The sequence below is a fragment of the Aulonocara stuartgranti genome, assembly GCF_965226115.1.
Source record: "Aulonocara stuartgranti genome assembly, chromosome: 5".
In the NCBI taxonomy this organism is placed as follows: Eukaryota; Metazoa; Chordata; class Actinopteri; order Cichliformes; family Cichlidae; genus Aulonocara; species Aulonocara stuartgranti.
In genome coordinates this window covers 23,462,648-23,478,924 of record NC_138943.1, presented here as the reverse complement: position 1 = coordinate 23,478,924, position 16,277 = coordinate 23,462,648, and the positions used below count along the sequence as shown (strand labels likewise).

Below are 16,277 nucleotides of genomic sequence, written 5' to 3'. Positions count from 1 at the left end.
CTACTGGTAATAATAATAATTAGCTTTCTATATCATATCATTATATAATAATGTATAGTTTCTATCTTGTACAAAAATACTGTAGAATAACATTACAAATGAAAAATAAATATATACAGTGCAGCTGATAAAACAAGTTTTAACTTTTAATAGCAGATTTATGACAATTTTATTCACAGTGATGAGTTCACACTGGGATGACATCAGTGGGGAAACTTGGATCACACAGTGCAACAAAGAAGTTTGACAAAACTTCAGATTGTAAAGGACTTGCTGTAGTTGCTCATAACCTTAACATCAATTATTTATTTATATTATTAGCAGTAATAGCTACAATAGGAATTGTAACTTAAATACTCACAAATAAATATGATTATTGTAACTTTATTTTCTGTGCTTTGTTTCAGGAGGTGATGACTGCTGTTTGGTACTGTGGACCCATCCTCCTGAGTTAGTCGGGACCTGCCAACATCAGGACTTTTTCTTTTAACTAAACTGTCCTCTGAGAGTCTGATGGTGTTCAGAGAATTAAATATTTAAATATTTAAGAGACTGCATGCTGCCATCCGAAATCCATCCTTCCTCGGCGCTAACGCTGTACACGTTATTCAGCAGCACCACATTTAGTCTGCTTGATCTACATTGTTTCCAAAAGACATGTGAGAGTGTGATTGCCAGTATAGACACACCTACCATTGCTGGTTCATGTAAAGTGGTTTTCCTTTGTGTGATACCAGCAGTTCTGCAGAAGCAGGAGTGGCTCATTAAAAGTCACTTTTTTCACTTTAGTGTCCCTCATGTCATTAATGGTAGAAGATACCCACCAAATTTGGCTCTGATCATGTAACAGGGACAGAAAGAGAATCGAATTCATGTGAAATCACAGGATAAGAATGAAAAGTAGTGAAAAAAGCGAATGCTTCTTGCTTGAATTTCAGTGATGAGCATTCATGAGCCTGCCCACTTTTCCTCATTTAACACGAAGGACTACAGGGAAACATTTTCATATCAGCACAAGCACAGGTACACGTGCCGCTTTTTCACAAACTCACAACACCACATCATTTAATAATGATATACCCCTAACCTTTTTCATAGACATATCTCCACTGATTGTTCTGACTTGAATGTCCTGTTCTGTTTTGTCAGTCATAAAAAAAGACTCAAATAAATCAACCCGCACAAACAAACCTCAACCGGTAACAGTGCAAAATGGAGCAAAGCAAAGTCATAAACAAGCCTTGAGCACTGTAAACACAACAGACCTTTAGTTGTAGTCATGCAGAGCGGCAGCTGAAGCATTAGTGGTGTGACCTGAATCATATACATAATTCTGCATTTGGATGTGAAAGCCTAAGAGTCCAACCCTGCACAACAGAGTGGCAGCAGCAGGAGCAAATTGTTTACAAAATGAAGTAGTTTGATGAGCGTGCTACCAGCAGATTTTACCTGTTCAGATACAGGAAAGGAAAAATCTTTGGATTTAAACAGGTCACAGAGGAAGTTTCCACACAGCCTGCTCAGTTCTTAGTACACCCACATACATCGCCTTTGCAGGGTAACATGATTTGTTAAAAGTAAAGTTTGATGTGCAGAATTTAAACACATTTAAATGAAAGCCATACATGTAGAGTATATATTTTATTTATCTGTATGTATGAAAACCCTGAGCTGCCTAACCATTACAGTGGGGAGATCCAGTGACATTTTGCTGCCATGGTTTGTGTCCACTTGCCCCCTCAGAAAGGGATTCTCAATCCAAATGATCCAAATGAGATCCTGATGGGATCAATGTTACGCCTTCACTATCATCAGTAGATGATATTATCAGTGGGCTGGGTGCGAGCCATACAGCATACTGCAGTAGGTCTGTAAATATGAACATGCAAATCGATCCCATTGCGGTCCATAAAGTATGAAAATGCTACTGTTTTGATTAGCAAAATCTATTTACAATTTCATATATACTGGGTATACTGGATCTACTGGTTTCATTAATTGCCACATGACACACAATCGTGTCATTATACCCATTATATTCATCATATCCATGAGCCATCAGTGTAAAAAGGGATAAAATATTTTGAATCCCACAACTTTTCACACATGGCTTTATGTAACCTACAAAATCAAACAAAGAAAGAATAACCCCCCCTCAAAATTCATGAAGTATACACCTGTAAAACTGGAAGAATATATTATAACATTCATAATTACGGGTGCTCACAGGTTTAACAGGCGACGATATACCACAGTGTTAAATGCAGCGACCCAGTGTTTGACTCTTCCCCCTCTTCACTGCACTATAGTTGTATTTTTAAATGACAGGGGTAAAACAACATACATAGATATAGTTTTAGAGCAAGCTGGAAAAACAAAATAAATACACATTTTAGAAATATGTTTGTATGCCATATCATTAGAGAGGAGACCAGACACATTATCTGCTTCTCTTTCCCTGTAATTCACTGCTCTAACTATGGTTTCTGTTATCCAGGCGACATCTTATTGCTGTGAGAGCTAATAAAGCTGGAAAACACTGCAGACACACTTGTAATATTCACATTTTAACTCAACAATCTGAGTTAAGAAAAGGAAAGCACATATACGGACCGATCAGACCATTTTAAACAGTGGAGAAAAAGTCTAGCTTTTCTTTAAACTTTGTATTGAATCAGGCTCCACCCTCAGCCACTGCTTTCATATAAACCAGGAAGGAGTACTGCGGTATCAGACATAGGTGACTCAGACATACATAAATAAATATATAAATACATGAACACCAAAGAAAAAGAAAAAGAAAAGGAAACCAAAATACTAACGCTTGATAATAAGCTAATGAAGCTGTAGTTTGAATGTGTATGTCACACTTAGTGAAGCTGGATCTTTTGCAGCTGAAATATCTTAGTTCCTAATCACAGCATCTGTCCTCTCGAGACAGATGGTATAACCATGGTACTTGCACTTGCAGCAATGTGCAATACATGTCTCCCTGTGCCTATGTGGGTAGTACTCTTTTAGTCCTTTGAGTGATCAGTAAGGCCAGGAAAGTGCTATATAAACAGCAGGCCAATCGAATAAACCCTGCACAACTATGCTTATTGATCTATAACAGAGATAGTGCACATGTGGGGGATGTGTAAAGTTAAATGAATCACACTATAGTTATTTATTAAAATGCAATTTTGTGGACATCCATCCATCTGAAGACAGAGCTGAAGCCTATCCCATTCGTCACAGAGCGAGTGCGGGGCACACTGTCAGTCCATCACAGTGTTGAGTTGACAATGGGATCATATTGCTTTACAACCAGTGTGCACAGGAGAGTAGACTAAATCAACAAAATGCACTTTTAGCATCATTTGGGCATGTAAGCATTTTTAAAGACATGCAATAAAAATCTTATTTGTATCACAGCTACGTCCTATAGGGGTCGCTATAGCAGATACTCTGCCTCCATCTAACTTCACCCCTCCTTCACTACATCCGTGTACCTCCTCTGTGGTCTTCCTCTTTTTCTCCAGTCTAGCAGCTCCATACTCAACCTCCTTTGTCCAGAACATCCACTATCCCACCTCTACACTTGCTCAATCCATCTCTAACTTTCTAACACTCTAACTTTGTCTCCAAACTGCTGAACCTGAGCTGTCCCTCTGATGTACACATTTCTAATCCTGGTCATGCCCAATAAAAGTCTCATTAAAAAAGAGTCTAAGTATAAAAAACTTTTAATTTTTCAGAGTAAATGCTGCAGAGACTTTGTGACAGAGATCAAAAACAACTACTGGTTTCTTGCCCTTCATGCTGAAGTTGTACCTCCTTGACTCATCACTGTAATTCACATTTTAGTTCCTTGTGGTGCTGCTGATGTTCCAACTTCCTGAAACCTAAACATGTATTTAAGCATTATGATATGTATAGTTTAGCTTTTCAGTTTGTTTGTCAGGTGTGGATGTCGAAGGTAGAAATAAGAAGCACAGACTGTGCGCCTCCATCTTCACAGATGTTATTGGCTCCTCCCAGACAGCTTAGTAAAACATTCCAGCCCACCTCTGGGAATCTGCTGGCTCCTCGGCACACTCTAACTGAACTTCAGTCAGGACTTTACAGGAGTTAAAAGAGACTGAGCTGACACAAAATGAGAGGACTTGTTGTCTTGGTAACTTTGGCGTGCTTTGCCACAGCTCAGCACCAAGCACTGATTGACTACTTGGAGCGGAGGCTGCTTGCTATTGAGGTAAGACTCTCTTTACCTCCCTGCCGAGCCCTGCGCTCCAGAGTCCCTCTGAAAGGAAACTTCTAGGGACAGAGGCAATGGAATGCAGATGTGGCCAAATCCTGGAGAAATTACTGGAAAATACAGCTCCTTTAAGGGTACGGGGACTGTGGCATTTTTGTCTGAGTTGTGAGTTAGAAATGGGCCTCTGAAGTTTCCTTAGTCAAGGTATACGTGCACGTATGTTACCAACAAAAAAAAAGAGTTTATGCAAAATTGCATCAGTGAAAAAACTTTTTTTGAGGGCAAGTAGTTTTCTGGCATCACAAAGAGATATTCTAAAAAACAAAAAGGGCCAGGGCTAACCTTTTTTTCTATGATGGACACAAATGTATTTGGCTTAATTGGACAAAACTAAAACACAAGAACAGACTGACTGATTGTCAGTCATGTCTGTAATTTAATTTAAATGAGAAGCACGAACCTTTTTAACACACTTTATTAAACTGAACTCCCAAAAATGCTATTTACCCACATCTAACAGTCTCAGCTCATGTCATGTTGAATGATTACCTGTGGGAAGGATCTCTTTTCATTTCCTTCTTCCACAGCGGGGTCATGGGTCAGGCTCGACCACAAAGCACCCAGCTGTATTCTGCATTCAGCTCATAGACACTCGAGCTGGGTGGAAACTTGCCACGTGTGGGCTGAAGCCGGTTGTTTGATAGATGGGTTTTATTCTTATTATTATGGCTTTCTACCACAGTGTTTACTGAGCCTGAAAAGGACATCAAATTATGGTGTTTTCATTGCAGTCAGTGCTCTCTAGAAATCCACTCAAGCTCACTGTATAACACACATCCTATTTATTATTCTGAGTGCTATACAAACAGGGAATACATGTCTGATCATATCTCAGTTATGACTAACCACCTTTGTTAAAACAGGACAGGATCTCTCTGTGGCACGAGCAGACCACCCGCTATGCCTCCGAGCTGCGGGAGCTGAAGCAGCAGATGGTTTCCCAGCTGGAGAACCTGGACAAAGAAAAAGAGGCACTGAGGATGAATATAGACAGCGTGGGGACCAGGGTGGACCGGGTCGAGCGGGAATTAGACTATCTGGAGACACAGAATGGGGCTCAGCCGTGTGTGGATGTGGACGACAAGCTAATAGAGCAGCAGGTGACTGTGGTGAAGGAGAAACAGAAGTCCAAATACTCACAACTCTCAGGTGAGAAATGAAATCTTTACTAAATACCCAGATTTTTTTTATTGGGGATGAACATGACATGCTTGAGCAATGCATGAATAATGTGACCAACAGTTCAAGTCAGCTGACAGTTTATTAGGTATACCTTACTAGGACCAGGTGAGACCTCCTTTTGCCTTCAGAACTGCTTTAATATTGGTGGCAGAAATTCAACAAGGTGCTAAAAACATTCCTCAGACATTCTGGTCCATATTATCGTGACAACATCACACAGTTACTGCAGATTTCTCAGCTGGACATCCATGATGTGCATCTCTGGTTCCACCAAATCTTGCTCTACAGCATTGAGATCTGGTGACTGATGAGGTTATTTGAGTACACTGAAATCATTGTCATCGTCTAGAAACCATTTTGTGGTGGTTTGAGCTTTGTGACATGATGATTGCACTGCTGAAGCAGCCATTAGAAGATGTGCACACTGTGGTCATGTAGGGTCAACAACAAAACTGGGGTAGGCTGTGGTGTTTAAACAATCCTTTGTTGGTACTAAGGAACCCAAAGTGTGACAACAAAGCATCCTATAAACCATTAAACCACCATCAACCTGCAGCCTGAACTGTTGACACAAGGCTAGATGCAGCCATGCTTTCATGTTGTTTACAGCAAATTCAGACCCTGACATCAATCAAGACTCATCAGACCAGGCAACAGTTTTCTATTCGTCTGTTGTTCTATTTTGCTGAGCCCGTGTGAATTGTAGAATCAGGCCTCAGTTGCCAGTTGCTTACCTGTCAGGAGTGGTGCTTGATGTGGTCTTTTTCTGCTGTAATCCATCTTCTTTGAAGTTCCGCATGTTGTACATTTGTTGTCGCCTTCCTATCATTTCAAAGCAGTTTGGCTATTCTCCTCTGACCTCTCTGTAAACTCTACAGATGACTGTGTGGGAAAATCCCAGCAGATCAGCACGTTCTGAAATACTCAGAAAGCACTCAGCCCATCTGGCACCAACAACCTTGCCACGTTCAAAGTCACTGAAATGACCTTTCCTCCCCATCCTGATGCTGTTTTTAAAGAGGCTGCCTTAAACACGTCCACATGTCTAAATGCTATTGCTGCCATGTAATTGGCTGATTAGATATCTGGGTTAACAAGCTGTTAGACACATGTACCTGGTTGCCAGTAATTGCATATTTATTACATTGTCTATGAGAGCCAACTCACATATATATTTAAAAAATTCCCAACTCGCCCTGCAAGGACCCGAGCTTTATCCTTAAAGCTTGGGTCCTTTGCCAGAGGCCTGGGAGCTTGAGGGACCTCTCCAGTATCTTTGCTGTCCCAGGACTGTGCTCTTTTGGACAGAGGTCTCAGATGTTGTTCCTGGGATCTGATGGAGCCACTCGGCCAGTTCACGGTTCACTGCCCCAAGTGCTCCGATTACCACTGGGAATTGGGTTGTTTTAAAAAAATAACAATAATAATGTTAAATAGCCAGTTTGAGATGACAGAGAAAGAGATTCTTTATTTCCTGTCCAACTGAGTAGATATTCTATTATTAAAAATCATAAACTATTTTTGATAACTCCAGTAATCATTACTGCAATTTGCATCATTTCAGATGAATGTAATGCTGCATTAAATGAAAGTTCTTTTATTCTTAAAATTACATTTAGTGATCCCAAGTGTCACTTAAGTGTTAAGTGTTTTGAGAGGCAGTGCCTTTTAGTTTTTAAGGAATGTTCTAAAAATAGCTTGGCACTGTCGTTTTTAGCAATCTGTGTAAAGCTGGAGGAAATGGTGCAAACTCTCTTTAATGTCAGACAGACTCACATTTGGTAAGCTTGTGCGTTTTTATGGCACCAGGACTGCATGCAGAATTCATTTACAAGCCAGGAAAATAAAATTAAAGCAATTAATTACAGTTAACTAAAGGAATGTGTCACCAGTGCAAGGGTGTCTGGCTGATGTAAAAACAATGCAGAATTAAAAATACAAGCAGCAATGATTGTGCTCCTGCACTTTCATGCATGTCGAGTTTTACTGGAGTCAAGATGTTTCCTGCACGAATTTGGATGCCACGTTTCCTGGATTGTAACTGGTTTTGCATAAACAAGTTACCTAACACGTCCTGTGTCCATTAGTTGGTGTTTGAGAACACCCACTAATTATATGTCATGCTGCTGTTTACCATGTGTGGAACCCACAATGAAAACCTGATGATAATTTACATTTAATGATGATTATCACCTACAGCTGATTTCCAGATACCACGGTGGCATTATGAGTGTGACCTAATACTGACACGTAGCTCAGATTCTGCACATGACGTTTGGGACAGATTGGACAGTGCATATTTGAGATCTAACAAATTTTTTTTGTTTTGTTTTGTGTCAAAGGATTGATTTTGACATGCTGTAATAAACAAACTCCTCTATGAAAAGCTCTTCAAGCAAAAAAGCCAAAAACTTCAGTTTTGGCCATGCTTCGGCCCTCAAATGATAAATAATTGAGAACACAGAAACTTGTTTGTGGGATAAATTGATCCCTGAATGGGCTTTCTCATGGAAGTACCCGTCCTTCCACAATATGAGGACAGCCATATTTATAATGCATATGAGCTAAATTTACTTTAATTTTCTAATAAATGAGTAGTTTAATCTATGGGCACAGGAACATTTCTCTCTTTATTGGTTTTTCTTTCATGGACAGTAGACAAACTTATTAATCACACAAAAGGAAAATGATGCTTTATAGCCAATTTAGCTACTGGCTGTTTCATCTAATTAACACTCAACTGAAAGCAGAGCTGACGCTGATGACTGGTGGGAATGTTATTAGTTTTTCATGGGAACCATGAATGTGTATGCCACATCTAATGGAAATAAAACGAGGTGTTCTTTCTGAACCACAGCTATAAATAGTACAGACGTGACTAGAATATTTGAAAACTGCCAGCTGTGTCGAGTAAAGCCTGTCCTGCTCTCTGTTTCAGACTGCAGCGACATGATCTCCAGCATAAAAGCCATGAAGATATTGAAGAGAGTCGGAGGGCAAAAGGGCACCTGGACTAAAGACACCAACAGGGCCTCTGGGAAGGTCTACATTTTTAATGGGACGGAAGACGACATCATCCACGCGTTTGCCTCTGTGCAAGACTTCACCCGCTCGTCGGGCATGTCTCTGTCCAGTACAGTGAAGCTGCCATCAGCCTGGAGGGGAACAGGCCACGTGGTCTACAACAACTACGTGTATTACATGAGTCAGGCTGACGAGTTAAAGGTGGTTAAACATGACCTGCAGAATAACTCTCTGACTGACAGTGCAGTGTTTCCTGTGCAGGACCACGTCCCCGTGTATGGTCTGACCCCAGAGACGGTGATTGACCTGGCTGTGGATGAGGAAGGCCTGTGGGCCATTTACGCCACACAGCAGAATGAAAGGTACATCTCTCTGGCTAAAATGGACACCACCTCACTGGATATTGAGCAGATGTGGGACACAAATTGTCCCAGAGAGAATGCAGAGGCGGCCTTTGTCATCTGTGGCACTCTGTATGTTGTGTACAACACCAAGCAGGCTGGACGCTCACGAGTACAATGTGTGTTCGACGTCAACGACATGGTGACCAGTGAAGATGCACCGCTGGTTTACTTTCCAAAACGCTACGGATCTCACTCAAGTCTGAAGTACAATCCCCACGAGAAGCTGCTCTATGCCTGGGATGATGGCTACCAGATCCTGTACAAGCTTACCATGAAGAAGAAACTAGAGATCTGAGCTTCTCTAAACAGCCCTAACGCTGTATTCTGAGAGGTTTTAGCTTCTAAACTACAGATGAGGTCTCAAAACTAACGATTTTGTAGAATTTAAGATCATTTCTCACCTTTCAGGGAGTTTCAGAACAGCTTAAATATAAAATCTTGGACTCTAACATTGTAATCCACTTCTCATAAAACCTGGAAGCTGCAATAACACAACATTTACTGTAGGGACTGTGAGGCAGGAGACAAACCTAAGAAATGAACAAGAGTCTGTGATGATTCTTTCATGCTACATAGACGTTATTAGGAAGTGACAAAGCTTCATTACAACAAAAAGGAAACGTGAGTGGTTCCCCAAGTGTTGGCCATCGCACCCTGGTGGGCAGTTAAGGTACTGTTGGTGGGCCACAATATGATATTTACAAAAAAAAAAAAAAATGTTAAAAGGAAATACAAGAAAAATAAATCTGAGGATATGAAGTGAAGAAAATACTCAACCTTTATTGTCGACAATACATAGATGGTACAAAAATACTGCTTGTGAGATGATCAGGATGAAAAAAGAGGACGAAAACAGCCAAGATTCAGGAGTGTGAGACTGTAATTATGCATCATAATTTTCTTTTCACAAATTCAGAACTAATTTCAAAATGCTCAGATTTATTTTGTGATATCTGGTGTTTTGTGGCTACCTTAACCCCACTTCTAACGAGACTACACCGTGCTTCCATCTTTAGAGTTGTTTCTCCATCTGCTGTTGAGTGGACCGAAACAGATATACTGTACTTACCCATGATTAGCTGCTGTCTAAGTTTCTGCAGTGGCTCCAGGCACTTTTGTGTGTTCACAGATATGAGGCAAATATTCAACACATCCTTTTAATAGCATAAAACCTCTGTCAAACCTGCCACTTCTATACCTGATATTTGTCATATCAACATGAATCTTTATACCCCAAGTGCTTATCAACTGAATCCAGCTTCTTGAATCTTCCTTCTCAGCTCATTTGTACTGACTCCATTGGATTTTAACATGACAGTTTTGTGTAGCATTCACAGTAATCTTGTCCGTGCTAGTAAATACACAACATTAATTACACCCTAGGAAATGTTATCTTTTGTAGCTTGTTAATTTAATATTTTTTAGTGTTCAGATTTATATCATAAGCACTGTTAACATAAAATACAACCACTGTGTAAGGTGAGCTGAAAAATGTAACTCCGACATTAGGATACTGTATGTGCAAGAAACCGCTAGCAGGCTAGCACCCTGTGCATTATCTGCACTCTTCCCACATGTTGAGCACATGTGCATTTTTGCTAAATACCACCCAAAAAATGAGCAAACAGCACCACTATTGCGATTACTATTCTTTGATGTTTATTAATTTATATCTGAACATAACTTTCTTACTGCCATTTCTTCTACACTTATATCTCCTTTTTCCCCCCGCTATCATATTTTTTCCTAATAACTGTTCATTATAAAAATAACTGGCAGACTAACCATTTTAAACAAGGCTGTCAGTGTTTTTCTATGTACAGTATATAAAGATTGATATAGAAATATTTAAGCATCCATGTAAGATTTGACTCTGCTATACAGTTGCCGCATTGAGCGATGTGGAGCGTTATCCTGCTGGAAACAGCCATCAGAAGCTGGGTACACTGTGGTCATAATGAGATGGACCACAGACACAGATATCAAATGGTGTGAAAATAATAGTGGTTGTTGAATATTATGTTATTCATGATTATAATAAATCTGAAGAAATTTAATTGAATTATGAGTGCTTTATTGATTTTAGTAACGTGTGTTGTCCTCTGGGGTTAAGAAGACCGCACAGGACAAAGTGGTGCAATAGGGACAAATTGTCACGCCATACTGCTTTCCAACACATCTCTGATTTTGAATGTTTAAAATGTGAAGTCAACCAATTTTGTCGTGTTGACAACAACACAACAAAACAGGCAGCACAATTTGACCATCTTGACCATGTTTAAATGCACTGAGCTGTCGTCATTTGACTGGTTGATTCAGCAGCTGAACAGGTGGATCTAACAGAGTGGCCAGTGAAATATTTAAACTTCCGTTTTGCTTCACATCGAATGTAATTTGTAAGACTGCTTTCCTAACCAGTCCAAAAGTCTTTGGAGCTATAATTTCTCATATAATTTTATCATTAATGATTGCCTGACATTTCCAAGAATGATAAAATTACAGAATCAAGCTTTTTAAAAACCACATTCATCATAAGTACTTCAGTCCATCTGCAGGCTGCAGACATGGTCTTGTATGCTTGATTGGCCAAAGCTTAATGAAGCATGAAAATAATTTCACAACCAGACGGTCTGTGAGACTCTGGTATTTGAGTTTTATAAAGCGCTTGGTAAAACTTCTACATCTGTCTCAAAGTGTAAGATTTCGCTCACCCGTCCAAAATAAAAATTGGTCAAGTTTATAATGTATCAATAAAACCAGTAAAGAAGTTTAAACAAGTTTATTTTTTCCTAACTGTAAATAAACATTTGTAAAAATGGCTTAAAATTGACAGTAAGAAAAGAGGCAACAGTTACATAAAATCTGAATTACAATACATTTGGAACATTTTTATACCCGATTGAGTTTGCTGAGTAATCCTGCCATTAAACCTGAATCCCACCAGTAATTAAATGAAGGTGCACTTTTAAAATCAATTAACGATAACTGGGATTCAAACCAAGCTAGAAAACCACTGCTTTCATCTCAACTCTCTCATTGGAGTTGTGACCGATTCACTTCAGCCCATCGTAATCAGCTGCTGCTCACCCACCGTTATTTGCACTACCCCACAAACTTGTTTGATCACGTTTAATTCTAACTAACCTATTACTTCAAGATGGACATGCTAAAGACAACATACCATTAAAATTTGGAAATATAATGTTATACAAATAGAATGGGTCTACCCAACCTGCACTGACTCAAAGCCCATCATAAATACATCAAATATGACAAGTTGCATATAAATATGCAAAATAATTATATTGAAAATTACAGTTAAATCCTCAAAACTATGATAAACATTGAAACAGTGAAACTCTCACGACAAGTTGCTTCTCGAGGGCTGGTTTTAGTTACTGAAGAATCCAATGTATTCTGTAGTGTCCACTTTTTCCCGTCCATTTGAGTCATGAACCTGAAGCATGGCGAGTCTTTATTGCTTAGATATAGCTGGCATTAAAAGAGCCTGTTATTTTGCACGACTCAGAGTCTGAGGTGGGGAAGTGGCATGGAGACATCACGGAAAAATCGATGCACAAGAGCATTTTTGGCAGACAGCCTTTTGTTTGGATCGTAGTTCAGCATTTCCTGTAAGATCGAAAAAAAAGAAAGAAAAGCAGTCAATGAATACAGCCACGTGCTTCAGTCAAAAACTAACACAAGTCGTGGAGTTCATGACACTGTTCAGGGTGCACAGTGGTCAACTCTCTAGTCTGAAAGGGACACTTTCACAGGAGAAAATATTCAGATAGGCAAAGCAGAAAGAAGACCAACTTCTTTGGCCATGAATATATAATGAAAGTGCCAATAAATCAGAAATGTTCTCACCCCGAGCAGTTCTCTTCCATCTTCGTCAAGAAGAGGCACCACTTTTGATAAATCCTGCCGAGCCCACTTGGGGAAGGTTGGTTTGTAGTCAGGCATGGATGTGACTCCGGGCCAGACGGTCTCGTCAGGCGTCCCCAGAGTACGAAAGATTCGGAATAACTGATCTATCTCCGAGTCACCGGGAAACAAAGCCCTCCTGGTGACCTGTGGGCAGGGAGACATGGTTGGTGTCTTTTGTTCATTTTGGAGCTTTTTCTTTTTTGCTGTTAATAATTAAAGTATGTTACCATTTCAGCAAAAATACATCCAAGACTCCAGATGTCAACAGCTGTGGAGTAGTACTTGCAGCCCAGGAGAATTTCTGGGGCTCTGTACCAAAGTGTTACCACCTGAAAAATATCACAGGAGTAAACAGTTGTTGCATGCACTGAGCTAAGAAATTGTAGGTGCCATTAACCTACATAGTAGAGACCACATGAAAGCAGAGCAAGCACATCTGAAGTTCTAGCCGTTTATAATCTTATAACTCTAACATTTACTTAGGTAGGTTGTCAACGCCTTACTTCATGTGTATATGCGCGGACGGGTACTCCGAAGGCTCTTGCCAGGCCAAAGTCAGCCAGCTTGATCTCACCCTGGGCGTTGATGAGGAGGTTCTGGGGCTTCAGGTCTCGATGGAGAACCCTGTGAGAGTGGCAGAAAGCCAGGCCTTGCAGCAGCTGAAAAAGATAGCTCTGCAAACACAGCAAAATATGCTCAGTTGAGTCAAGCCTGACTTCCAGAGTACAATTCTTAGCAGTATTAACTGCTGAAAGTATGAATTCAAATCTGCTGTGGTGGTTACCTTTACTAGAGGCAGCGGGATACCAGTGACTGAGGAGGAGTCCATAAACTTTTTTAAATCCTGGTGAAGAAACTCAAAAACAAGATAGAGCTTGTTCTCGGTGTGGATAACATCGCGTAATCTGCAACATGTTGACAGGTAAGTTGGCTTGAAAAAAAAGCAACATCAAACAAGTAAAACAAGAATACTGCAAGCATGGTTTAGACATAGCTGTAACATAAGCACTTACTTGACAATATTTGGGTGACTGAGTTCTTTGAGAAGCGATATCTCCCGGATAGCTGTGCTCGGTACGCCCTCTGTTTCCCTGAAATGAACAAACGGTAAAAGAAACAGGTTTTTATCTAAGCCAAGCATGTACTTTAGTATCCTGGCAGTCTGACAGCTGATCCAAGTCCTGAAAGCTGAAAGAAACAACACTACACCTTTAAGCAGCGCACCTTATAAATTAGCACAGATTAGACACGCTAATGATTTAGTTTTCTCTGGTTTGAAACAAAGGTCACAAAGCAAGCAACTTTGACTAACGGCACATCTGAATTTTCAGTAAGGTTTTCTGATGCAGCCTGAGGAAAATGATGGCGATTTAGATCTGGGACACTTTACTGTTATTTACGGATTGTGTTTTTATATTATAACAAGTTACACGTTAATACAACACAACAAGCTCATATGAGCTGTAAGGTTATGTAGGTGTCCTATGTAAGAACTGCTCCTTCTGTGGCCATGAAGACTTTGCTCTTATGTCCAGTGTGGTTGTAGGAAGTTAACTGATGAAACAGTCATGCCCTGATGGAGCCACGAGGTGAGTAAACTGATTACATCAACTCTTCGGCACAGTAAAACTTGAAAACTAACGTTAGCCTGGTAGCCCGAGGATAAACAACAATAGTTTGTTTACTTACGTGTCCAGCCTGATTTTCTTCAGAGCGACAGTTTCTCCCGTCACTTTGTTCTTGGCTTTGTAAACAACCCCATACGTGCCCTCTCCAATTTTCTCAACTTTCTGAAACGAGTCCATCTCGTACCAAGCGCAGGTCTTTAAGCGGCAATTAGCCTTTTAGCTCTTTGTGTCGAAGCTAACGAAAGCTGGGTAGCTACTGAGGGAAACCTCACATATAACCATGTAAGTAACTGCTGCTCAAGGCTTCTTCATCCGGTCTGCACGCGCCACAGGTTTAAGACTTAATTCTGACTGAGGATAAACTATCTCAGGTCAGCGCGAAGTAGCTAAAAACAAAAGAAAGAGTCATTTGCAGACCCTGTTCATAACAATATCCGTAAAATGTTTGGTTTTGCGCGGCGGTGGCGGCTCGTTTGAAAAAAAAATCAGAAGCAACACAACAGCGTTTCCCGCGTTAGACTGGAGGAGTTCGTTTTTGTGTTCCAGACACACCGATAGTTGTAGGTGGGCGGTAGTCTAAATGCTTTTCTCTTCCACTTGGGTCCTATTTGAAAAATTGTTGTGCATGGTACTGCTCTTATCGATTAAAGAAATAAATTGAAAACATTTTTTATCGGCTAATTTTAAATTCTTAGCTTCTGTTTAACAAAAGGGTGCAAGTCGTGATATAGAGCGGTGTTGTATCGGGATAACAAGGAAACAGTTAACAAACACCCTCACAGGTCACATGGTTGAACGGCGACGTCGCTATACGTAAACTACGTCGGAAAGACACGAACAGATTATAAAGTGTACAGAACGCATACCATTTACTGTCTTTCTATCTATGAATGTAGCCACAATTCACAGTTTTATAGATGTGTACTGCACAAATATGAACAATTATTTAAACACATACACAATCTAATGCAAAATATAAATGCAAAATAAAAAGCATGAGCAACATTGTGTATAGCATAATAAAAACATTAGTTGTCTTCACATCTATGATATATCTTCTGCATCTTATATATACAGCAGTTTTAAAAGTTAGAAAGCTGTTTTCCTAATCCTAAGAACTTTTACTTTCTATAGTTATTCAAACATGGTGAGATCAAAAATAAATAAATAAATAAAAGAGAACAATTTGATCTCTTCAGTGGCAGGAAGTGTTTGTAATGACCCACTAGATTATGGAGCAATGCTTTCCAAGTTCTGTTTTTTAACAGTTTTTCTCTTGCTCTCTGTTTTGATTGAAAAACTAAACTAATTAACAGACATAGTGATGGATCTGATATAGTGTAATAGGACACATCTGTACTCAAATAATACCTTTGAAAAAGGTCTGGTAATGTGTGTCCACCTGCAGATCCTTTGTGTTCTTTCAAAGGGGCAACTGGATTTAACACTTTCTTCACCTCAGGGACCAAAATGACCTGCTGGGTACCAGTTAAAGCTCGCTTTTGGTTTGTGAACAGGAACCCTGAGCTAGCCTCTAACCAGGGGATAAGCGGTACCATTTTTCAGACTTGTTGGCTATGATAAAGTATCTGTCAAATACAACACTTTGTTATATAGAGTTATACACTCACCATCATCCTAATTCGGCAAACAGGTTGAACTGCTCATTAATGCAAATAAATATCAGCCAATCACATAACAGCAACCCAGTGCATTTGGGCACATATACATGTTCAAAGCGACCCGCGGAAATTCAAACTAGACATCAGAATGAGAGAAACAGGTGGGTAAGGTGAATTTAAATGTGGC

At 39.9% G+C, this 16,277-nt stretch overlaps 2 protein-coding genes across 2 annotated transcripts; one reads left to right on the top strand and one right to left on the bottom strand.

The window, feature by feature from the left end:
* The first annotated feature begins 4,056 nt into the window (after positions 1-4,056).
* olfml3b (olfactomedin-like 3b) lies at positions 4,057-10,967 on the top strand. The gene is made up of 3 exons (XM_082532840.1): positions 4,057-4,237; positions 5,164-5,449; positions 8,421-10,967. The coding sequence occupies exons 1-3, from the start codon at positions 4,139-4,141 to the stop codon at positions 9,203-9,205; spliced, it is 1,170 nt and encodes a 389-aa protein (XP_082388966.1). The 5' UTR covers positions 4,057-4,138; the 3' UTR covers positions 9,206-10,967.
* A 707-nt stretch (positions 10,968-11,674) lies between these two features.
* On the bottom strand, positions 11,675-15,213 carry cdk2 (cyclin dependent kinase 2). The gene is made up of 7 exons (XM_082532982.1): positions 14,530-15,213; positions 13,854-13,931; positions 13,625-13,745; positions 13,344-13,514; positions 13,068-13,169; positions 12,781-12,984; positions 11,675-12,540 (listed from the first exon to the last, which is right to left on the bottom strand). The coding sequence occupies exons 1-7, from the start codon at positions 14,643-14,645 to the stop codon at positions 12,436-12,438; spliced, it is 897 nt and encodes a 298-aa protein (XP_082389108.1). The 5' UTR covers positions 14,646-15,213; the 3' UTR covers positions 11,675-12,435.
* Positions 15,214-16,277: the final 1,064 nt, after the last annotated feature.

What these genes read in the sequence shown, in the direction of transcription:
- olfml3b (XM_082532840.1), top strand. Translation starts at nt 4,139, where the DNA reads ATGAGAGGACTTGTTGTCTTGGTAACTTTGGCGTGCTTTGCCACAGCT. An exon ending in GGAGGCTGCTTGCTATTGAG is followed by an intron (nt 4,238 to 5,163) that starts GTAAGACTCTCT and finishes TTGTTAAAACAG; the next exon opens with GACAGGATCTCTCTGTGGCA. An exon ending in CAAATACTCACAACTCTCAG is followed by an intron (nt 5,450 to 8,420) that starts GTGAGAAATGAA and finishes TCTCTGTTTCAG; the next exon opens with ACTGCAGCGACATGATCTCC.
- cdk2 (XM_082532982.1), bottom strand. Translation starts at nt 14,645, where the DNA reads ATGGACTCGTTTCAGAAAGTTGAGAAAATTGGAGAGGGCACGTATGGG. An exon ending in TCCCGCTGCCTCTAGTAAAG is followed by an intron (nt 13,515 to 13,624) that starts GTAACCACCACA and finishes CTGTGTTTGCAG; the next exon opens with AGCTATCTTTTTCAGCTGCT. An exon ending in ATGGAAGAGAACTGCTCGGG is followed by an intron (nt 12,541 to 12,780) that starts GTGAGAACATTT and finishes TCGATCTTACAG; the next exon opens with GAAATGCTGAACTACGATCC.